Source organism: Triticum dicoccoides, chromosome 2B (genome assembly GCF_002162155.2).
Source record: "Triticum dicoccoides isolate Atlit2015 ecotype Zavitan chromosome 2B, WEW_v2.0, whole genome shotgun sequence".
In the NCBI taxonomy this organism is placed as follows: Eukaryota; Viridiplantae; Streptophyta; class Magnoliopsida; order Poales; family Poaceae; genus Triticum; species Triticum dicoccoides.
In genome coordinates, this window is record NC_041383.1 from 624,828,189 (window position 1) to 624,852,117 (window position 23,929).

General features: G+C 46.9%; 1 protein-coding gene across 1 annotated transcript; it reads right to left on the reverse strand.

Annotated features, from left to right (window-relative positions):
* Positions 1-61: 61 nt before the first annotated feature.
* Positions 62-3,364, reverse strand: LOC119368135 (mechanosensitive ion channel protein 5-like). Its single transcript, XM_037633472.1, has 5 exons — positions 1,520-3,364; positions 1,317-1,440; positions 948-1,241; positions 653-855; positions 62-525 (listed from the first exon to the last, which is right to left on the reverse strand). Exons 1-5 carry the CDS (start codon positions 3,220-3,222, stop codon positions 240-242), a joined length of 2,610 nt encoding a protein of 869 aa, XP_037489369.1. The 5' UTR covers positions 3,223-3,364; the 3' UTR covers positions 62-239.
* Between the last annotated feature and the right edge of the window lie 20,565 nt (positions 3,365-23,929).

The following is a 23,929-nucleotide window of genomic DNA, read 5'->3' on the forward strand; positions in this document are numbered from 1 at the left end:
CACTTAACTCCAACAACAACAACAATGATCATCTTGCCTTCCTCTTGCCTTCCCCCATCACTCAAAAGCTAAGCATAAAACCTACCTCATGTGCTGTTACTCGCATCATGTTGTCGTCAGCAAGTTGTCGATCAAAATTCTTTATATTTTACACCTTCTACAAAACTAGAGGACCTAGCAATCTGAAATCTTGAGTACACAACCTCACCAATTAAGTTGGTGACACATGGTAACAAATTTCAAAAATTTGTGTTCCATGTTGTTGGCATCCTATTAGAATGGATAGGGGGCGCGTTCCGGACATTGATGTCGAGTTGTAACATCCGGTATTCGATGTCGAGTTCTCTTAGAATCTTCATCATCTCCTGGAGAATCAGCTCCCTCCTCTCGAATCTCATCCTTATGTCCTGGAAGTTGATGGTGTGGCGGACCCATATGGTTATCTTGAGTCGGTTTGTATCATCAACGTCGCGGAGCACGATCATGGAGCCAGGGTACCAATGTTCTTTCTTGTTGTCGAGATAACTGAAATTCGAAACAAAGTAAAAGGGAAACTCAACAAAGTTAAAGTAGAACCAAAATATAAGTGACGTAATTAGCCAATTGCTCAAACAGTGCAGAAAAGGAGTGAGGCAAGTGCAATGGCACGTACTGCATCAGCCTTTCCTTCATGAGGGCCAGCTTCTCCGCCGGCGTAGCGACGTTAACAGAGAAGTCAACCGCGTCTCCCATGTCAGGGCTCCGGTAGTAGTTCATGATGGGCAAGATGGCGAGCTGGCTGTTGGGATAGTAGATCTTGAGGTTGTCGTGTCGGAGGAAGATCGTCGTGAGGATGTTCATCTCCTCGACGACCACCTGAAAGATCCATTCATCCACGTCGATCAGTTATCCTGAAGAATCTCGTGTGTCAACTCAGTAAAGCAGCAGGGGCGGGGAGAATTTTTGACCTGCATGCCCTCGACCTCGCAGCGATCGCCGACGTCGAAAGGGTGCACGATGAACAGGAAGACGATGGCCTCGAAGACGGTCTTGAGGGTGTTGCCGAACATGAAGACCGCGAGGACGAGCTGCGAGCTGAGGAGGACGAAGAGGCGCGTGGTGGCGATCCCCAGGATGAGGAGCCACAGCGCGAGCACGATGAGCGCCACCAGCACGTTGGCCATCTGGTGGAGCTTGTTCACCGCCGTCTTGGTGTCGTTGAGCGTCAGGGCCAGGGCCTTGCGCTCCCTGAACGCGTTCACCTGCAATCAGAAGTTTAGAACCCACACCACATGGAGTATGTTGATAACGGACTGTCGATGCAGAGCTTCACGTACCACCCAGTTCTTGAGCGCCCTCTTGCTCACCCTGTTGTTCTCCTTGGCTCCTTCGAAGAGATCCATGGCTTTCACAGCCTCCTCCTGCCTCATGAACCGCATCAGATCCGACAGGTATATGTGCCTGTGTATCATCGTTCACCATCAAGAATTGATCAGCATTTCGACATGGCGTTTCAACACCAAAGTTCGGGGCTACCTACTTGGATTCAGGTTTGGCGACATTGTGGAAAATCTTCTTGGCAGCAACCTTGGCCTCGTACTCGCTGTGTATCTGCGTCGCCATCTCGTCCCCCAGGTCGGACGCATGCTTGATCTGGTCGTCCATGGTCGTCAGCGCTCCGTACCGAACGATCCTCATCAGCCTCTTCATGCTCCACGCGGAGACGTTCTTCTGGTTCATCTTTTGGAGCTGGTCGATCGAGATCCCATCGTCCGACTTCTGCTTCTGCAGCTGCTTGCTTAGGCGCCCGCTCTTGCGCACGGGAGCGGCAGACTCCCTCGGCATGGCCGTCCCCGCGGTCTGCGGCCGCTGCACGTCGTCAACCAGCGGCGGGCCGGAGAGCGTCTCGATGACGTACTGGTTGAAGAGCGCGTCCTGGATCCTGTCGAAGTAGGTGGAGACGTGGAAGGAGGAGGCCAGCACCTTGACCAGCAGCGTCTTGACGAGCCGGATCACGGTGGCCACCAGGAGGCACAGCAGCACCTTGGTCACGTAGTGCAGCACCAGCGTCTGCGTCTCCAGCCTGTCACCGTTGTCGAAGAGCAGGTGCCAGGAGATGAGCGCGGCGCCGAGCCAGAGCACGGTGCGCACGGCGCGGCGCACGCCGTACACGAAGTAGAGCACCTTCTTGCGGAGCATGAAGTTGCGCTCCACGAAGAAGACGGTGATGCGGAGGACCCAGCCGGAGACGAGGCGGCCGCAGATGAGCACGAACACCAGGACCTCCCACTTCCAGAGTGGGAGCCCCGAGAACTCCTTCCCTTGCAGGCTACGTATTTTGAAACTGCACACCAGCGTGGCCACGATGATCACCAGGCCGGTCCATTCCAGGATGATGAGGCAGTCCGTCCTCTCGCGCTTGAAGTCGGCGGCGGTCACGCCCTCGTCGATGAACGGGTCGTCGTCCTCGTCGTCTAACGCGCCGCCTGACTTGCCGATCAGACCCGACTTTCCAATGAGACCCGACCGGAAATGCCCGGATTTGGGCGGCCCCTTCATGACGAACGACTTGCGGTCGTTGCGCTCCCCGTCGGCACCGGGGAGGACATTGGACGGCGGCGGGGGATCCATCAGCCGGGACCGCGTCCTGCTGCGCGACAACAGGTCGTTCCCGGCCGATGTCGACGTGCAACGTAGCACCTCGGCGGTGTCGACCCTTGCGTTTGCATCCTGATTTCGATTGTTGTCGGCGGTGGCGTCCGAGGAGGAGGCCGACGACGACGATTGGCCGAGACGCTTGTGGGTATCTTGGAACGAGACGCGGAGCTCCCGGGAATTGGTGACGGAGGTGGGCGGGCGCGGTGGCCTCCACGTCTCGTGATTCTCCTGATTCTCCTCTATTTCCAGGTCGGGATCGAGCAACAGCTCGCCGCCGGCCGCCGCCTGCTTCCGTAAGAAGTTGCCGATGAGGCGGCCCGCGGGGTCGTCGCTGCATTCCGCTCCGACGCCCAGCGCCGGCGACGCGGGCGACTGCTGCTGGCTGTTCTTGAAGCTGAACGTCTCGCCCGATCCAGACCCCGACCCACCCGCCGCGTGCGAGGTCGAGGGGTCGGCGTCGATCTTGACGACGACCTCGCGGCGGTCGGTGTCGCGGTTCTGGTCCTGCTCGAAGTCGAACGAGCCCGACTGTGACGACTTGTTGGACCCGACCGACTGGGCGCTGGCCTTCTGTTGATGATCCATTGCGCGGCCGGGTTTGAGAGAACCACCCGGCGGGCTAACCAGCAACTCCTAGACGGGCTGGTTCGCTGCTCGCCAACGGCGAGACTCGCGCGTGGAGCGCGCGGCGCCGGCACCGGAGGAGACAGCGGCTGCGCCGGATGCTCAGGCCGTCTCCTGGCACGCGCGCGCATCCTCATGCAACACTAGTCTCACGGCGCGACACGGCCGCGCGCACCATGCAGGCGTGCATGCATGCATGCACCGGCCGGCCTGCGGCGAAAAAGCAGCGGCGTGAGCGTCGTCGTCGGCCGGGGCAGGTGGAGAAATCTGAACGTGTGGCTACGCGAGCCTGGGAGCCTCGTCGGCAGTGGATATATTTGGGGGCGCCGGAGACGTGGTTGCTGAAGGGAAGGGAAACGGTCTCCGCAACGGACGGCGAGCGAATTAAGTGGGCCAGTGGTCGGTAAAGTGTGGTGGACTAGGAGCTGGTAATTTTGGGCGCCGCAGGCTCTCTGCTGGACCAGTAGCTGGTCTGAGAGGATGACCGGGATAACCGGCCACACTGGGACTGAGACACGGCGCAGACGCCTCCTTGCTTGCATTTGGTTGTGTTGCACTTGCACCGTTGCATGCCGTGTGATATTTTTTCCTCTCGAATACGCACACTTAGAGCAACTTTAAAGGGGCGACCCATTTCGTCCGCCGCCGTCCGTTTGGGTCGGCGCGGATAAAAGTGAAGGCCCAACGGGCCGACCCAAACCCAAAACGCGTCCGCTTCGCGTCCGCGCCGACGCATTTGCGTTCCAAATGCGTTAGCGCGGACGCGGAACGGACGCCACACGCGCCTTCTCGACGTCCGCCGTAGCACCACCAGACGGTCGACCAACTACCCGCCCCCTTGCCGGTCAGCTTAATTTATGACCCCGGACCCACGCGTCAGCGACGGCGGTCGTCCTTTTTTAAGTCGACCGTGTGGCGGGGCCGTCCTCATCCAGTTCCCATCCCCATCTAGGCCACGCTCGCTCCCCCGTCGCCGGCAAGCAAATCCTAGCCACCCCAGCCACGCCAGCCGCCCAAATGGGGCTCTTCTCCGGCAGCAGCAGCAAGTCGAAGGGCAAGGCCCCCGCCATCCCCTTCCCCGTGGAGTACACCCCGCCTCCGCCTGCGCCGGCTTGCCGGTAGAGGCAGCGGGTGAACGTGGCCGTGCACAAGGTGGAGTGGCACTGGCGCCACCGCGTGCTGCTGCCGTACCCCGACGTGACGCTGCCGCACGACTGGCATCTGGATCCGGAAAGGATCCCAGTGCCGGCGGCGCCGCGGTCGGCTAGGGCGCACGCAGAGGAGGTGCGTCGCCGGCGGGCGCTCTTGACGCCGGAGCAGCGCGGTGACGAGGCCTACGCCTACGACTCGCCCAACTGGGCGCGCTGGTTCGCTTTCGAGCACAAGGAGGCGAGGCGGCGCGGCGTGCGCGAGGTCGACCGTAGCATTGTCGCCGCCGCCGCTCATCATCAAGGAGGAAGACCAGGCGGCAGAGGACGCCTACCAGGCGGCCTTTGCGGCCATCTACCGGGAGAGCGAGGAGGACGAGCGGCGCAGGGTGGCGGCGGCAGAAGAAGAAGAAGAAGCTCGGTACGAGGCGCCATGGCTGCGCCATGGCCCTCTCCGCGGCCGGCGACTACATGGTGCCGCCGGTGGCCCCGCCGTCCCCTCCCCGTCGCCTCGCCAAAGTCGAACCGCAGCCGGAGCCGGAGCCGGAGCCCCATCAAGCGCTACTCCTGGACGGGAGTAGTGCGCGAGTGGGTGAGGGCGCCGCCGGTCTGGATGCAGGCCACGCTGGAGCAAGAGGCAGCGTACCTCGAGCACTGGCGGCAGATCCGGGTGGCGAAGGAGCGTCGCGAGGGCGAGTACCTCGAGATGCTCGAGCGCGACGCCGAGGCCGAGGAGGAGGCGCGCCAGGCCACGGCGGCCCAGGCGGCGGCACTGCCAGCGCCGGCACAGCCGGCGTCCGACATGGCCGCGCTCTGGAACACGGCGTTCAGCTGGACCGCTCCGGCGCCGACGCTCATCGACCTCACTGACCCCGAGGACGCCGACGCCTAGGGCAGTGCGTCGACGCCTATTTTTTAGTTTGTTTTTATTTTTCTTAAATACTAATGTGGACGCGTGGACTCCCGCTGGCCTTCGTGGTCGGCTTTTAATATTTAATTAATTTAGTTTTTATGTTAAATATGCATGCATTCAGTTTTTTTTACGCCGTCAAAATGGGTCGCGCCAGCGTTGGGCGCACGCGCCGGCCCAAACGAGGAAGCGGATGCTCGTGTCCGCCTGGCCAACCCAAACGGACAAAAAGCGAATGAAAGCGTCGTCCGTTTGGGTCAGCCCGTTGGAGTTTCTCTTAGTGCGTATCATATACTATCTCCGTCCTGATTTATTGGTCCTTTGTATCGTATGCCAAAAATTTATCATAGATTTAACTGACAAAAAATGCACGTCATAAAAAACTATATCGTTGGATCCATATTTGAACATAGATTCCAATAATACTATTTTTGGTGGCATGCTTTAACATTTTGTTAATTAAATCCATGATGAAAATGTGGCACAAAATACTGAAGGGACCAATAAACCAGAACAGATATAGTATTAAAGAAGAGAGTGGGCAAGAGCCCTTCACCACAAAGTGTTACAAGTTATATGTTATAATCAAACCTGTTAGATGCATCAAGTTGGCTTCGCAAATCTGGCCTCGCACTCGCTTAGAGGTCGTGCCCTTTCTCTTCTCTTAGCTCTTGCGGAGGACACCGGTGCTTGGAGGTGCGGTTCACTACAACAGTGGTAAGAAAAGCAAGAAAACAGATATGAAGAGATGGAAGTGAAAGAAGAACTGTTGATTGACCGGTGCCCCATCTCTCCTCAACTTCCCCGGTCTTCGGCCCGAGCTGTATGAGGCAGAAACTCACCCCACGTACGCTTCAGAGGCCAAGCGCTCCACCATCATCTAGCTCACTAGATCTAAACCCTCTCAACTGCCCTTCTAGCAAGACCGCTCCAAACCCCTCCAAGTCGCCTCGAATAAGACAGGACTTGCTCCAGCTTCTACTTTCCTTCTCGATTGTGTCGATGATTGCCTTGCGCCGCCCCATCAAAATAAATGACATTTCAATGCTTCCAGAGCACCCACAGTATTGAGCTCATTTTCCCTCCTTGTTGTGCACCACACACTTAAGATGGTCCTCAATTCCAGGTGCCCACCCCAGGCTTCCCAAGGCCCGGCAAATGATTGCCCCAACCTCCCGAGAAAAACCGTAGACCAGGAGGAGGTGGTTGATAGTTTCCTCACCTTGTGCACAGAAAGGGAAGACATACTGATGGCTAAGCCCTCATCTCACCGGCCGGTTGGACGTCCAACATATGTTTTGTATCGCCAACCAAGTGTAGAACCTACACTTCAGAGGTGCTCTCGACTTCCACATGAATTCTACCATTGGTGCAACCTCCCTTCCCCAAAACTTAGCAGCATATGCCGAATGCATCGAGAACATGCCATCCTTCTCCCAAGCCCATGAGATGGTGTCCATTGAGGGAGTCCTGGACTAAGGGGTCCTCAGGCGTCCGTGCTATGTGATGTGGGCCGGACTGATGGGCCATGAAGATACGAGATAGAAGAACCTTCACCGTGTCCGGATGGGACTCTCCTTGGCGTGGATGGCAAGCTTGGCGTTCAGGTCGTGTATTTTCCTCCCTCTGTAACCGACGCTGTACAACACTAGATCCCTCCGGTGTCTATATAAACCGGAGGGTTTAGTCCGTAGGGCAAGAACACAATCATACATGCTAGACATCTAGGGTTTAGCCATTACGATCTTGAGGTAGATCGACTCTTGTAACCTCTATATTCGTCATAGTCAATCAAGCAAGAAGTAGGGTATTACCTCCATTAAGAGGGCCCTAACCTAGGTAAACATCGTGTCCCCTGCCTCCTTGTTACCTTAGACGCACAGTTCAGGACTCCCTACCCGAGATCTGCCGGTTTTGACACCGACGTCCATTGTGTTTCTTTTCTTTTTCGTGGTTTCTGTGCAGGTAACAGAATCCCTAAAATACCACTCCTATAAAAAGAGATGCCCAAAAACCTGCCAATTTGAGAAAATTCTAGCACTTCCTTCAAAAACCTTTATAACCCTAAAAGTAGATATAGTTTGAGAAGTTAAACCCCATCTAGACCTTCGCTCAAATCCTCTTTTAACTCCTCAAAATTTTAAGTTACTCCTCTAAAACCTTTGCCTACCTAAAATATTTTTAGTTTGAGGAGTGAAATCCCGTCTGGCTCTCTCCCAAATCCTTTAACTACTCAATATTTTGAGGAGTTATTCCCTACTCAAATTTGAGAAGCCGTCTAGTTTAACTTCTCAAATTTTTATGTCACTGTCAACACCCTCTAAGGTCACAAAAGTCGAAGGAATGGATCCCCACTTCTCCTCCCCACCTACGCTACCCCTCCCGGCTCCGAAACCACAGACGGTGATGCTAAAAACTGCCATGTCTCCCATGTGGCCAAGATGGGGGTGAGCAGCCTCCGCCTCCATAGGAGCGGATGGGCCACCGGGCCGAGGTTCCGTGGATCATGAGAGGGAGGGAGTGCGAAGTGGTGGGTGTCATTGTTGGGGTTGATCGAGCCAGTAGGGGAGAAGCGGACGGGCCAGCTACCATCTGAGGAGTGTGCATCAAGAGAGAGAGAGAGAGAGAGAGAGAGAGAGAGTTGTGTGTGCCTACTGTTGTGTTGCGATATTTGTGTGGTGAGGGGAGATGCTTCCATGTGGGGCCTACATATGTTGGGATTTAACTTTGAGGGATGGGTTAGTGATACGTCTCCAACGTATCTACTTTAGCTAACACTTTTCCTATTGTTTTGGACTCTAATTTGCATGATTTGAATGAAACTAACCCCGGACTAACGCTGCTTTCAGCAGAACTACCATGGTGTTATTTTTGTGCAGAAAAAAAAGTTCTCGGAATGGAACGAAACTTTGCGAGGATTTTTTACATCAATAAAGAGAATTTTTGGAGCCAAGAGATACCTAAGGGGGGGGGCACCTGGGTGGGCAGCACCCACCTAGGCGCGCCTGCTGCTCCCCACCTGGTGGCCCCGTTGACCCTGAAAACGACACTATAAAATCACATTATTTCGAAAAAAATCGGGGGAAAGAATTATCGCGTTTCATGAGACAAAGCCACCATCGTCTCCCGTTCTTCAACGAGAGGCCCGATCTGGGGTCCGTTTGGGCCTCTAGAGAGGGGGATCTTCGATCTTCGTCACCACCAACACATCTCCATCGCCAATTCCATGATTCTCCCCACCGGGAGTGAGTAATTCCTTCATAGGCTCGCTGGTTGGTGAGGAGTTGGGTGAGATTCATCATGTAATCGAGTTAGTTTTGTTAGGGCCTGATCCTTAGTATCCACTATGTTCTGAGATTGACGTTTCTATGACTTTGCCATTCTTAATGCTTGTCATTTTGGGCCCGGGTGCCATGATTTCAGATCTGAACCATTTATGTTATCACCATTATATCCATGTTCTAGATCCGATCTTGCAAGTTATAGTCAACTACTACGTGTTATGATCCGGCAACCCCGGAGTGACAACAATCTGTACCACTCCCGGTGATGATCGTAGTTTGAGGAGTTCATGTATTCGCGGTGTGCTAATGCTTTTTCTGGTTCTCTATTAAAAGGAGGCCTTAATATCCCTTAGTTTCCAATAGGACCCCGCTGCCACGGGAGGGTAGGACAAAAGATGTCACACAAGTTCTTTCCATAAGCAAGGTTGTTAGAATCGTGATTTTGAAACGGATCGGAGCTCCGATGGTAGGATCACAAATCGTAGAAACTTCACTATCAGGATCGTTAAAATGTAGATTCTATGAACTAAAATCGTAGAATCATAGGGGTTAGTTTGGATCTTAAAGTCGTAGAATCGTATAACAGAATCGCTATTCTGACCATAAGCACGTATGACTATTTACGTAATACATGCCTACATTATATTTATGAACTGGAGCTAGTGCCGTATCGCCCTAGGTTATAACTGTCTCATGATGAATATCATCCAAGAGTCGCCGATCCAATGCCTACGAATTTATCTTATATTGTTTCTGCTAAGTTACTATTGCTATTGCTATCGTTACTGCTACAATATCACTGCTATTACTATTACAGTTACTGTTGCTACTTCTACCATTATCAAAACTATCATACTACTGTGCTACTAATCACTTTGCTGCAGATAATTAATCTTCAGGTGTAGGTGAATTGACAACTCAGCTGCTAGTACCTTCAAATATTCTTTTGCTCCCCTTGTGTCGAATCTATAAATTTGGGTTGAATACTCTACCCTCGAAAACTGTTGCGATCCCCTATACTTGTGGGTTATCAAGACCTTTTTCTGGCACCGTTGCCGGGGAGCATAGCTATATTTGTTGAGTCACTTGGCATTATTATCATATTATTACTATGAAGAATCTGAAGGATGCTAAGACTAAGATTTTTCCCTCAAAGACGAGGGGAGGTAAGGAACTGCCATCCAGCTCCTCTTTAGATTCACCTTCTGTTATAAGTAAACTTCCAACACCACAACATGCTATTAATTCTGATATGTCATAAGTTATTGATGATGCTACTTCTGCCATGAATGCTACTCATGATGATGCCAGTACCTTGCTTGATGATGATGTGCCATTAGGTGAATTTCTTGATGAACAAATTGCTAGAGTAAGACAACATGATATAGCTGAATGTGATGATGAACTTGAAACTGAAAATCTTGAAACACCTACTAGAACTAGTCCTCCTAGATATGAATTGCCAAAGGTACCGGAAGGTTATACTATGAGTGAGGAGGCAACTAGAGATATTCTTGCTTGTAAGGATAGAGATGATCTAGAGAAATTATTTTGCAAATATAAAGAAAGATCTCTGAATGCTAAAATGAAATGTGATCCTGAGTTTGCTACTTCACCTATTTTTATTGATGAGAAGGATTATGAATTCTCTGTTGACCCAGAGTTAATCACTTTGGTTGAATCTGATCCTTTCCATGGTTATGAAACTGAAACTATTGTGGCACATCTTACTAAGTTGAATGACATAGCCACCCTTTTTCTCAAGATGAGAAGATTCACTATTACTATATTCTCAAGTTATTTCCGTTCTCATTAAAGGGTGATGCTAAAGCTTGGTACAACACTCTTGCTCCTGGTTGTGTGCATAGTCCCTAGGATATGATTTATTACTTCTCTGAAAAATATTTCCCTGCTCATAACAAACAAGCTGCCTTGGATGAAATATTTAACTTCGTGCAAATTGAAAAAGAGAGTCTCCCACAAGCTTCGGGGACGCTTATCCAATTGCTTAATCCTTTGCCTGATCATCCTCTTAAGAAAAATGAAATACTTGATATCTTCTATAATGGACTAATCGATGTTTCTAGGGATTTCCTAGATAGTTGTGCTGGTTGTGTTTTCAGGGAACGAACTATTGGGCAAGATGAAGAATTATTGGATAACATACTGAAAAATTATGATGATTGGACTCCTCCCGAACACCTATTAAACCCACTCTGAAGAAGAGGGGTATCTTATATCTCAGTCCTGAAGATATGTAAGAGGCAAAAAAATCTATGAAGGAAAAAGGTATTAAAGCAGAGGATGTTAAAATTTTACCACCTATTAAATAAATACATGGGCTTGAAGCACCACCACCACCTAAGGTGGTAGAGGCCAAATCTTTAACGGAATTCAACGATAGTGATGACCCTCGTAATAAACATTCTAGTCAATGCCTTTATGAGTTTAATAATTACATTAGAAAGCAAGATCACTTCAATGCAAATGTTGTTGGAGAACGTAGTAATAATTAACAAAAATTCCTACATGTCACCAAGATCAATCTAGGAGATGCTAGCAATGAGAGAGAGAGAGGGAGTGTATCTTCATACCCTTGAAGATCGCTAAGCGGAAGCATTGCAAGGAATGCGGTTGATGGAGTCATATTCATGGCGATTCAAATCGCGGAAGATCCGATCTAGCGCCGAATGGACGGCGCCTCCGAGTTCAACACACGTACAACCCGGGGACGTCTCCTCCTTCTTGATCCAGCAAGGAGAGAGGAGAAGTTGAGGGAGAACTCCGGCAGCATGACGGCATGGTGGTGGAGCTCATGGTTCTTCGATGGAGCTTCGCTAAGCACTACGGAGGAGGAGGAGGTGTAGGAGGGAGCAGGGTTGCACCAAGGGAAGGGGTGTTGCAGCCCTCTCTCTCGTTCACTATATATAGGGGAAGGGGGAGGAGGAGGCGCCCTAGGGCTTCCCTAGGGGAGGGGCGGCGGCCACATGGGAAACCCTAGATGGGTTTGGGCAACCCCACCCAAAGGAAACTTGGCCCCCAAGCCGGGAGGGGCGGCTGCCCTAGGGGAGGCGCCCCCACCTCTCCAGGTTATGTGATATGGAGTGGGAGGGGCGCACAGCCCCTTAGTGGGCTGGTGTGCCCCCTCCCCTTGGCCCATAAGACCCCCAAACGCTTGCCGGGGCCTCCCAAACTCCTTTTGGTCACACTGGTCGTCACCCGGTACCTTCGGAACAATTTCGGACTCTAATATCCTTCGTCCAATATATCGATCTTCACCTTCGGACCATTCTAGAGTTCCTCGTCATGTACGAGGTCTCATCCAGGACTCCAAACAACCTTCGGTAACCACATACTATTCTCACTACAACTCTAGCGTCACCAAACCTTAAGTGCGTAGACCCTATGGGTTCGGGAACCATGCAGACATGACCGAGATACCTCGCCAGCCAATAAGCAATAGCAGGATCTAGATACCCATATTAGCTCCCACATGTTCCACGATGGTCTCATCGGATGAACCACAATGTCGGGGATTCAATCAACCCGTATACAATTCCCTTTGTCCATCGGTATGTTACTTGCCTGAGATTCGGTCGTCGGTATCCCCGTACCTCTTTCAATCTCGTTACCAGAAAGTCTCTTTACTCGTTCCGTAATGCATGATCCCGTGGCTAACTCCTTAGTCACATTGAGCTCATTATGATGATGCATTACCGAGTGGGCCCAGAGATACCTCTCCGTCATACGGAGTGACAAATCCCAGTCTCGATTCATGCCAACCCAACAGACACTTTCAGAGATACATGTAGTGCACCTTTATAGTCACCCAGTTATGTTGTGATGTTTGATACGCTCAAAGCATTACTACGGTATCCAGGAGTTGTACAACCTCTTGGTCTAAGGAAATGATACTTGATATTAGAAAATCACTAGCAAATGAACTACACGATCTTGTGCTATGCTTAGGATTGGGTCTTGTCCATCACATCATTCTCCTAATGATGTGATCCCGTTATCAACAACATCAAATGTCCATTGTCAGGAACCACAACCATCTATTGATCAACGAGCTAGTCAACTAGAGGCTCACTAGGGACATATTGTGGTCTATGTATTCACACATTTTTTACGGTTTCCGGTTAATAAAATTATAGCATGAACAATAGAAAATTATCATGAACAAGGAAATACAATAATAAACATTTTATTATTGCCTCTAGGGCATATTTCCAATAGTCTCCCACTTGCACTAGAGTCAATAATCTGGTTACATTATGATGAATCAAACGCCCATAGTGTTTTGGTGCTGATCATGTTTTGCTCGTGGAAGAGGTTTAGTTAACGGGTCTGCAATATTCAGATCCGTATGTACTTCACAAATCTCTAGGTAATATTGTAGATGTTGCTTCCACGCTCCACTTGGAGCTATCCCAAATGGTTGCTCCATTATGCGTATCCGGTTTGCTACTCAGAGTCATCCGAATAGGTGTTAAAGCTTGCATCAACGTAACCCTTTATGCCGAACTCTTTATCACCTCCATAACCGAGAAAAATTTCCTTATTCCTCGAAGGACAATTGACCGATGTCCAATGATCCACTCCTGGATCACTCTTGTACCCCCTGTCCAGACATGTGGCAAGGCACATATCAGGTGCGGTACACAGCATGGCATATCGTATAGAGCCTATGGCTAAGGCATAGGGGACGACCTTCGTCCTTTCTCTTTCTTCTGCCGTGGTCGAGCTTTAAGTCTTAACTTCACACCTTACAACTCAAGAAAGAACTCCTTCTTTGACTGATCCATTTTGAACTCCTTCAAAATCATGTCAAGGTATGGGCTCTATGAAAATCTTATCAGGCGTCTTGATCTATCTCTATTGATCTTGATACCCAATATGTAAGCAGTTTTACCCAAGTCTTCCTTTGAAAAACTCCATTCAAACAACCCTTTATGCTTTCCAGAAATTCTACATCATTTCTGATCAACAATATGTCATCCACATATACTTATAAGAAACGTTGTAGTGCCCCCACTCACTTTCTTGTAAATACAAGTTTCTTGCAAACTTTGTATAAACCCAAAAGCTTTAATCACCTCATCAAAGCGTATGTTCCAACTCCGAGATGCTTGCTCCAGTCCATAGAAGGATCGCTGGAGCTTGCATACCTCTTAGCATCCTTAGGATCGACAAAACCTTCTGGTTGTATCACATACAACCTTTCCTCACGGAAACCGTCAAGGAAACCTATAAAAAAACCGTCAAGGAAACTTTGTTTTGACATCCATTTGCGAGATTTTGTAAATGAAAATGTAGTAACTGCTAACATAATTCTAACGGACTTTGGCTTCGCTATGATTGTGAGAGTCTCATCACAGTCAACTCCTTGAACTTGTCGGAAACTTCTTTGAGACAAGTCGAGCTTCATAAATGGTGACATTACCATCAGCGTTTGACTTCTTCTTAAAGATCCATTTATTCTCAATGGCTTGCCGATCATCGGGCAAGTCCACCAAAGTCCATACTTTATTCTCATACATGGATCCTATCTCGGATTTCATGGCTCCTAGCCATTTATCGGAATCTGGGCCCACCATCGCTTCTCCATAGTGCTACGTCTTGAGCTTATATGGTAAAAGATAGATTAAAAGCTTATATGATAAAAGATAGACCCTGGGGCCATAGGTTTCACTAGAGGCTTCTCTCAAGATAGCATAAGTATTACGGTGGGTGAACAAATTACTGTTGAGAAATTGATAGAAAAACAAATAATTATGAGATTATCTAGGCATGATCATGTATATAGGCATCACGTCCGTGACAAGTAGACCGACTCCTGCCTGCATCTACTACTATTACTCCACACATCGACCTCTATCCAGCATGCATCTAGAGTATTAAGTTCATAAGAACAGAGTAACACATTAAGAAAGATGACATGATGTAGAGGGATAAACTCAAGCAATATGATATAAACCCATCTTTTTATCCTCGATGGCAACAATACAATACGTGCCTTGCAACCCTTTCTGTCACTGGGTAAGGACACCGCAAGATTGAACCCAAAGCTAAGCACTTCTCCCATGGCAAGAAAGATCAATCTAGTAGGCCAAACCAAACCAATAATTCGAAGAGACTTGCAAAGATAACTCAATCATACATGAAAGAATTCAGAGAAGATTCAATTATTGTTCATAGATAAACTTAATCATAAACCCACAATTCATCAGATCTCGACAAACACACCGCAAAAAGAGTTTACATTGAATAGATCTCCACAAGAGAGGGGGAGAACATTGTATTGAGATCCAAAAAGAGAGAAGAATCCATCTAGCTAATAGCTATGGACCCGAAGGTCTGTGGTAAACTACTTACAACTCATCGGAAGGGCTATGGTGTTGATGTTGAAGCCCTTCGTGGTGGATTCCCCCTCCGGCAGAACGCCGGCGACGGCTCCAAGATGGGATCTTGCGGATACAGAAGGTTACAGTGGCGGAAATATTTCTTTGGTGGCTCCCTGGATGTTTTTGGGGTATGTAGGCTTATATAGGAGGAAGAAGTACGTCAGTGGCCGCCCGAGGGGTCCACGAGACAGGGGGCGCGCCCAGGAGGGGTGGGCGCACCCTCCTATCTCGTGGCCGCCTCGGCTGCTTCTTGGCTTGCTCTCCAAGTCCTCCGGATCATGTTCGTTCCAAAAATCACGCTCCCGAAGGTTTCATTCTGTTTGGACTCCATTTGATATTCCTTTTCTTCGAAATACTAAAATAGGCAAAAAAACAGCAATACGGGTTGGGCCTCCGGTTAGTAGGTTAGTCCCAAACATGATATAATTGTGTAAAATAAAGCCCATAAGCATCAAAACAGGTAATATAATAGCATGGAACAATCAAAAATTATAGATACGTTGGAGATGTATCAAGCATCCCCAAGCTTAATTCCTGCTCGTCCTCGAGTAGGTAAATGATAAAAACAGAATTTTTGATGTGGAATGCTACCTAGCGTAATTCTCAATGTAATTTTCTTTATTGTGGCATGAATGTTCAGATCCAAATGATTCAAGATAAAAGCTTATAAAACATAAAAATAATAATACTTTGAAGCATACTAACAAATAATCATGTCCTATCAAAATAGCATAGCCAAAGAAAGCTTATCCCTACAAAATCATATAGTTAGGCCATGCTTCATTTTCATTACACAAAATACTCCCATCATGTACAACCCCGATGACGAGCCGAGCATTTGGTTCATACTTTTTAACGCGCTTCATCTTTTTTTAAACTCTTACGCAATACATGAGCGCAAGCCATGGACATAGCACTATGGTGGTATATGGTGGTGGTTGTAAGGACAAAAAGGGAGAAGATAGTCTCACATGAACTAGGCATATCAACGGGCTATGGAGATGCCCATTGATAGATATCAATGTGAGTGAGTAGGGATTGCCATGCAACAGATGCACTAGAGCTATAAATGTATGAAAGCTCAACAAAAGAAACTAAGTGGGTGTGCATCCAACTTGCTTGCTCACGAAGACCTTGGGCACTTTGAGGAAGCCCATCATTCGAATATACTCCCTCCGTTCTTTTATATAAGGTGTATTTGTTTTTTGATAAAATTCCAGAATGTAAGGTGCATTTCTTCTAATTCCTCATAATTCCCTTGTTAGCCCTCTAAAAAAAGGGAAGTATCTCTCTCCTAATTGTCTACATATCTTCTTATAGCAAAAGAAGGAAACTATCTCGATGTTGATTACATGTATCTTTTACTTTCTTGGACTAACAGATTTACTTGCCACTAACCAATATATTTGCCAAGGGTAATTTTGTCCTAACACGTCTATAATTATGTGCCTTGGTCACCGTGCCAAGTTCTATAATGAAAAATTCCCACTAGTATATGAAAGTGACAACATAGGAGACTCTCTATCATGAAGATCATGGTGCTATTTTGAAGCACAAGTGTGGAAAAGAGATAGTAGCAATTGTCCCTTCTCTCTTTTTCTCTCATTTTTTTTCTTTTTCTTTTTTTTCTTTTTTCTTTTTTCCTCTTTTTTCTTTTTCTTTTTCTTTTTTTTCTTTTTTCTTTTTGGTGGGCTTCTTTGGCCTCTTTTATTTTTATAAAGTCCGAAGTCTCATCCCGACTTGTGGGGGAATCATAGTCTTCATCATCCTTTCCTCACTGGGACAATGCTCTAATAATGAAGATCATCACACTTTCATTGATTTACAACTCAAGAATTACAACTCAAAGCTAGAACAAGATATGAATGTATATGAATGCCTCCGACGGTGTACCGGGGTATGCAATGAATCAAGAGCGACATGTATGAAAATTATGAAGGTGGCTTTGCCACAAATACGATGTCAACTACATGATCATGCAAAGAGCAATATGACAATGATGGACACTACAAAAAAAATACACTTCCGTGATGATACGTGTTTATCACAGTAGGTCGCATTTTTTTTTCATGCATGTACATCCATGACAAATTTATGATAGAATCAAGATAGTCATACCTGTGCTGTCGTAGAAGTGTTCCATGACATTACCAAAATTATCATCACGGAAGTGTCCACGTCCATGACAATAAATCACGCGTCACAGAAGTGCTTTCGTCAAGGGGGACCGACACGTGGCATCCACCATAATGGAACGTCGTTAAACTATCGGGTCGAGTTTTGGATCCGATAACCCGTTAACAGCCCCGACCAATGGGAAATTTCCACGTGTAAAATTCTTATTGGCCGGATGAAACACGTGTCAGCTCGTCAGTGGGTCAGATAGGCGCCTATGATATGTCGACACGTGCCACGGCCCACCACTGGCCCATTTAGCTTACAAAGCCGGCCTGTTTGACTTGGTCAAAAGTTAACGGGCTGGCCCATGAAAAGCCTGTTAACGGTCTCTTCACAAATAGCCCATTTTACGGCCCGTTAACTCACGGCCCGTTAGGCCCTGAAGGAAATCAGCCCAACAACGTCATGTGGGCCGTCGAATATAACACCAGCCCATTTCACTTTCGGCCCATGTATGGCCCACGACGTCTTTCGGCCCATATGAGGCCTTCGTATCTTTCGGCCCTTTACAGGCCCACAGTGACTCTAGCCCATAATGAACAGTAATTTTCTTTGTACACGTTAACGGGCCGTGATTTACATGGGCCGTTTCCAGCCCGTGTTAGCTTTCGGCCTATTGACGGCCCATACGTTCTTGGGCTCCTTTTCGGCCCTCGATTACTTCCGGCCAGTTACTGGCTTGTTCCCCTAACGGGCCAAATTCGGCCCATGGCAAGAGTCGGCCCGTTACTGGCCTGTTACCCTAATGGGCCGAATTCGGTCCATGGCAAGAGTCAGCCTGTTTCTGGCCTGTTACCCTAATGGTCCAAATTCGGCCCATGGCAAGAGTCAGGCCATTTCTGGCCTGTTAACCCGTTGCGCCGTTTCCAGCCCGTCCTATATTCTGGCCCATTAACGACCCGTTATGCCTGTGACAGAATTAAGCCTCTGCTGTCCTACGACCTGTTAATGGCCCGTTATCGTGCTGGGCCGATACCAATTACGCCCGTTTACGACCCATGTAGACCCATTTATCCGATAGCCCGAGGCCGACCAATTCTTCTACGGCCCTCTTGGAGGCCCATTTATTGACGGCCCGTAGGAGACCCATGGATCCTACAGCCCTTATATGTCCCATGGTAGTTGCGTCCACTAGAAAACCAGGGAAAAAGAAGACCAGGGAATAAATAAGGCCGAAACTAACGCTAGGCTATTAAGGCGATTGCACAGATTACATCCACTCGACATCAAAGACCGCCACCAGTGCAAATATAGGGAACACCCTACACTATACAAAAATGGCTTGTTGTTTTCTTCAGCCGGTGGCTGCACGTTAAGAATAAATTTTGTATCGCACCAAAACAAATTACAACTATATAACAAAAGGAAGGTTGGCATAAAACTTAACAGTCTAGCAGATAAATGCACCACCAGAAGTTCAGAAGCTCAGTTTATTTGACCTGACTGTTACGTTTTCATGTTGTATTGTCCGATGGAGCACCATACCCCTCGCCTTCATTTCCCCTAGGCTCCTGAACAACATAGCAAATGTCTGATAGTCTGGTTTCAAAACCATGCATATCTTGAAGACATCAAACAATGTCTCTCCTTATTTCACAAAGGGTCTCTGTTAGGGAATGGGCTTGTGTTTGGAGCGCAGATACAACATTGCTTTGAGCTTGCATATCTTGATCATGAGGCAGTTTGGACGATATTGCCTTAACAACCAACCCAGTATTACGCAGGAACTTGCTTTTGGCACTATTAGTGGACAGGTACTGACCTACTGCAGCAAGAGGTGACATTGCGGTTATAGTTGCCTCGCCACCTTCAGAAGGTGGCGGTTCCACCATTTTTTCCATAGCTCACCGAAAAGTTGAGGTTTTACATTAGTAGTACCAGAACAGAAGATATTAAGGAGGCAGCAAAACCAAACAAAATAGCTTTTGTCCATATACAGAACTTATTCTGGTGAACCCATGTAAAATATTAGTTGTATTTTATTGCAAAGTACATAATAAAACCAGGTTCCAAACATATGACCATGTACCATCGCTAATGTATTGTCTATTTCTTCACATTGTATTGAGGGCTAAGGATAAAGAGATGAAGTTTATAATAAGGTAAGCATAGTATGACATCATTCATATCACAAAACAACTAAGAACAGACAAACATGCAATTGTAACATTGTGTGGGCAAGTCCAGCATGGAACTAGATTACTGGTCAAGATCAAAGGAACATCACTCCTCTCTTTTAAACCTTGTAAGGTGCAATGATACGCTAAGACAATTGTGTATAAAATTGAAAAGAGTAATAGACATTGGCTGCAAACCATGCAGTTCAAGGCACAAGTCAGAGTAAGTAGTAATTAAAAGGCATGAGGATTAAGGAATTACAACAGCGGCTTTGACTGGTGTAGTCATGCCCTTCTTCTTGCTGGTGTGACAGTCCTTGAAGATTTCCACAGCATTTGGTTCAGGTACTTTTTGGTCCTTGCGGGCTTTCCTCTGCATTTCGAACAAGTCAATATAGATCTAATAATATGGTACAACAAAAAGAGTGAAACAGCAGCTAATTACAAGAGCCTGGCAATGTGCAATATAGCTACGAGATCCTGTCGTCTGTTGGAATTTCACTTTCGTACGGTTGGCCTTTTTCTTTGAATAGTTCACCTACAAGAAGATAGATTTGTGTGGCACATGCGTAAATAGGAGTTCAACATGTGATCTGATCACATATATATAATGTACCTGATACTTCGGATCAGACCAGTGTTTAACAAGGCCCCTCCAGTCTTCATCCGATATATTTTCCACTGGAGATGTTTGGGAAAGTTCACTATTAGCCTTGCCTTCAAAGTGAGTTTTCCTCAAGTTATACCGATACTGTCGCAGAGCAGACTTGAAAACATGGGTGCAAGCTTGTCTGGTTGCATCATCTTGTCTATCCAACTTGAACCTCATATGTTGAAAATTATGGGAGTCTCATTATCAGCAACCTAGAAAGTATGGGACAGAGAAAGACGATATTACTAGTTTCCATACATAAGCATACTTACAGATAAATGGTCGAGGAAGGTGTTGAACTGGGTTTCATATTTGTCATTCCTGTACTGAATCCATGTTGGGAGGATATGTACATGACACCTAACGGCAACCGCTGCCTCTCATACTAACTTGGCTGACTCTGTAGCATCACGTGGCCTTTTTAAACCTACCTCAAAACGGATCTCCATTCTTCCTCCTCTAGATTTAGTTAACCTATCGAGCATTATACCTGATGTTTGTTTCCTCTTGCGCCTAGGTGCTAGTCCAACAACAAACATAGGAAGTGTTAGTGTACATCAAACTGTGAGACTACATATAAAGAAGCATGCAACTGTAACTTGACTCCAGCAACTACCTTCTTGCTGTTGAAGCTCACAAGGTTCATCTGATATTGCCAACTCGTCTTGTGTCAAGAGTGCTTGGGAAGTAGTGTCAGGTGGCAAGGGAGCTTGGGAATGTGCTGCTAGCTCAGTTGACACACGAGTAAGTCGTGCAGCTGGTAGTACTGTGGTAGGTCTTGCAAGAACTAGGGCTGTCTCTGCTTGTTTGGTGGCAGCAATTTGTTTCTGTTTGGCTTTTTTTGCAGCTCGTGTAGCATGGGATGGCATGTTTGTAGAATTTTCCGCTGGACTTTGACCTTCTATTGCACCATCAGTACCAGCAGAATCTGCAGGATTCAACCGCTTCTCATTCCCTGCCATTCTGTGTTTCTTCCTCTTTCTCTGTGCCATGTTAAGTCAAGTCGACAAGAAAAACGAATAACAATTTAGTTCTTCACAACAAATTGATGCTTGATGCAAACGAACTGAACTTTGATGTTAGACAACCACATGATAGGAGGATGTAATATGTATGAAAAACATGATGGAAGAGATAACTAGAACTATGATGTGTAAACTAAGAAGAAGACATTTCACCAAATTAGAAGCAATGGAATGGAAGGTATACACCATAAATATCGCTCTACCAAGTTAACAGTGTCTCATCATAAATGGCGTTTAAACAAATGTGAAGCAATACAAGAAATAAATCATATGCAAGATGCAAACAACATCACACTACCATGTTAGAGGCATCTCGTCATTAGTGCCATTGCATATTCACAACATTGCATATTCACAGCTTATGATGTGTAAACTAAGGAGAAGGCATTTCAACAAATTAGAAGCAATGAAAGCTAGACACCATATGAAAGATGCAACAATATTACTCTACCAAGTTAAAACGGTCTCATCATAAGTGCCATTTCAACAAATTAGTGGTACAAGCTAGAAAAGAATGTGAGATGTAACCTATATCACACTCCGAAGTCAAACGTGTCTTATGATAAGTGATTGTTGCAGGTTACACAACAGTAGTAATTTGATGTAAGAACATGGTGCGATAGATAGATATTGTATGTTCTAGAAACAGGAACACGTGTCTTATTCAAGTATAATGTGTAAAGTAAGCAGATGGAATTCAACAAAATTAGAAGTAATACAAGCTAGACATCACACATAACATGCAACCACATATAACAGTGCCAAGTTAGAGGGAGCACCGGTGATGCTGCACTAGGGGGGACGTGTTCATCATAAACACAGCTTTGTTGAGTGTCTATGCATGTGTTGTCTTGGAAATCATCTTGGGGGTGTGGAGGAGTAGAAACTGTAGAGGCCCTCCGTTCGGAAGGAGCACCTTTATCTGCTACCTTGCTAACTTCCTTCCGCTTTATTGATTTTGAATTGTCAAGTAAAACCAACAAGAAAAAGCAATAAAATTCTCTCTTCAGAACTCATTCATGCATGATACTAACAATCACTACTTTTATGTAAGGCAAACACATGATACCAGGATGGAATATGTACGAAAAACAGGACGGCATGGCACGCTCACAACTGTTTGTGTAAACTAAGAAGAAACCATTCCAGCAAATAAGAAGCAATGCAAGCTAGACACCACATGAAATATGCAACCAATATGACTCTGCCAAGTTAAAAGCGTCCCATCATAAATGGAATTTCAACAAATTAGAAGCAACGCATGCTATAAATCATATGAAAGATGCAACTAATATCGCACTGCATATACTAAAGGTGTCTCATGATATTGATTGATGCGGGATACAAAAAAAGCAATATTTTTATGTAAGGACATGCTTAATAGACAGATGTACTATGCATTAAATACAGGAAGGCATGTCACATTAACAGGTATAATGTATAAGCTAAGCAGACTAGCACATGCAGTTTAACCAGATTGGAAGAATTACAATCTAGACACCATAGGCAACATGCAACCACATATCACGCTGCCAAGTTAGAGCAAGCACCTGCGATGCTAGTGTAGGGGAAATGCTGTAATCAACTACAGAGCTACATTCACTATCTTCATCTAGCATTTCTGTTTCTTGAGAATCATGTCGGGAGGCTGACGCTGCATTCTTTAAATGAGGAGTAGTCCCCTTGCCTGCCTGCCTCGTCATAAGTGATTGATGAGGGATACACAAGAACATTAGTTTGATGTAAGAACATGGTTAATACACAGATTTACTAGTATGTACCAAAAACAAAAAGGCATGTCATATTCAAAGGTATAATGTGTAAGCTAAGCAGATGCAATTTAACCAAATTGGAAGCAATACAAGCTAGACATCCGGCTGGAGTGGTGAGCATGATCATCTAGGACCTGAGAGCCTAGTGGGAAGCGGGCTGCTTCGCCACCATCGCAGCTTTTTACTCCCTCCGTTCCTAAATATAAGTCTTTGTAGAAATTTCACTATAGACTACATACGGAGCAAAATGAATGAATCTACACTCTAAAATGCATCTACATACATCCGTATGTGGTTCATAGTGAAATCCCTCCAAAGACTTATATTTAGGAACAGAGGAAGTAGTTGGCTTCCAGGTGGTGCCTATCTTTGCTGGGCTTGTCACTGGCTCGGCCAGTGCCCTGACTAGCTATTTGTCTTCTGGTGCTCATGTGATGGTGGTTCATGTAAAAAATATATTTCCTTATCTTAATAAAGACCGACTTCGGCCTTTCGAATACAAGCTAGACACCATATGGAACATGCAACCACATATGACACCGCGAAGTTAAAGCAAGCACCTGGGATGGTGGTTCATTGCGAGCGAGGTCATCAACTCCAAAGCTATGTTTACCGTCTCCATCTGCTGACACTGCACCCTTTATAGCGCTGTAACGTGCCGTGCCTACCCGCGTAGCAAGCTGGAGAAACTTCTCTCTTTTATTTTCTGCTTCCCTCAAGGCAGACTCTGAAATACCCTTGCATAAAAACACAATAGTGAGAGTATGGGCGAAGTGTGTGCAGAACTAGTGCACTGTAAAATTAGCAGATAGTAGGTGGCTGAAATATAAATAACAGCAGACATATGATAGCTCTACAACATTGCATGGCAAACAAAATTAGATTCTACTCCGTATGATTTTGTAATATATGAGCACAGGAAATGCAGGTACTCCTCCAGCACACCACCACATGTGGTCATATCTAACATAACAGTCAACTGAAAATAAATAGGTCAGTCGATTTTTTTAATGAACCGTCCGATCTATAAGGAATGGGCAGAGGCCTTCGTCTACCTCCCGCCAGTCACTGTTGACGATCTTTCTCGAACCGCCAGCGACCACCGGCCCAGACCCTTGCCTCTGCCGCCCCGCCCTCCCCTCGACCTCACACCACCGCCATGCTTGGTAGCGCCC

Excerpts from the sequence above, each read along its gene's own strand:
- LOC119368135 (XM_037633472.1), bottom strand. The coding sequence starts at position 3,222 with ATGGATCATCAACAGAAGGCCAGCGCCCAGTCGGTCGGGTCCAACAAG. Across the intron at positions 856-947 it reads GCGAGGTCGAGGGCATGCAG|GTGGTCGTCGAGGAGATGAA; the intron begins GTCAAAAATTCT and ends TGGATCTTTCAG. Across the intron at positions 526-652 it reads ATGAAGGAAAGGCTGATGCA|TTATCTCGACAACAAGAAAG; the intron begins GTACGTGCCATT and ends TTCGAATTTCAG.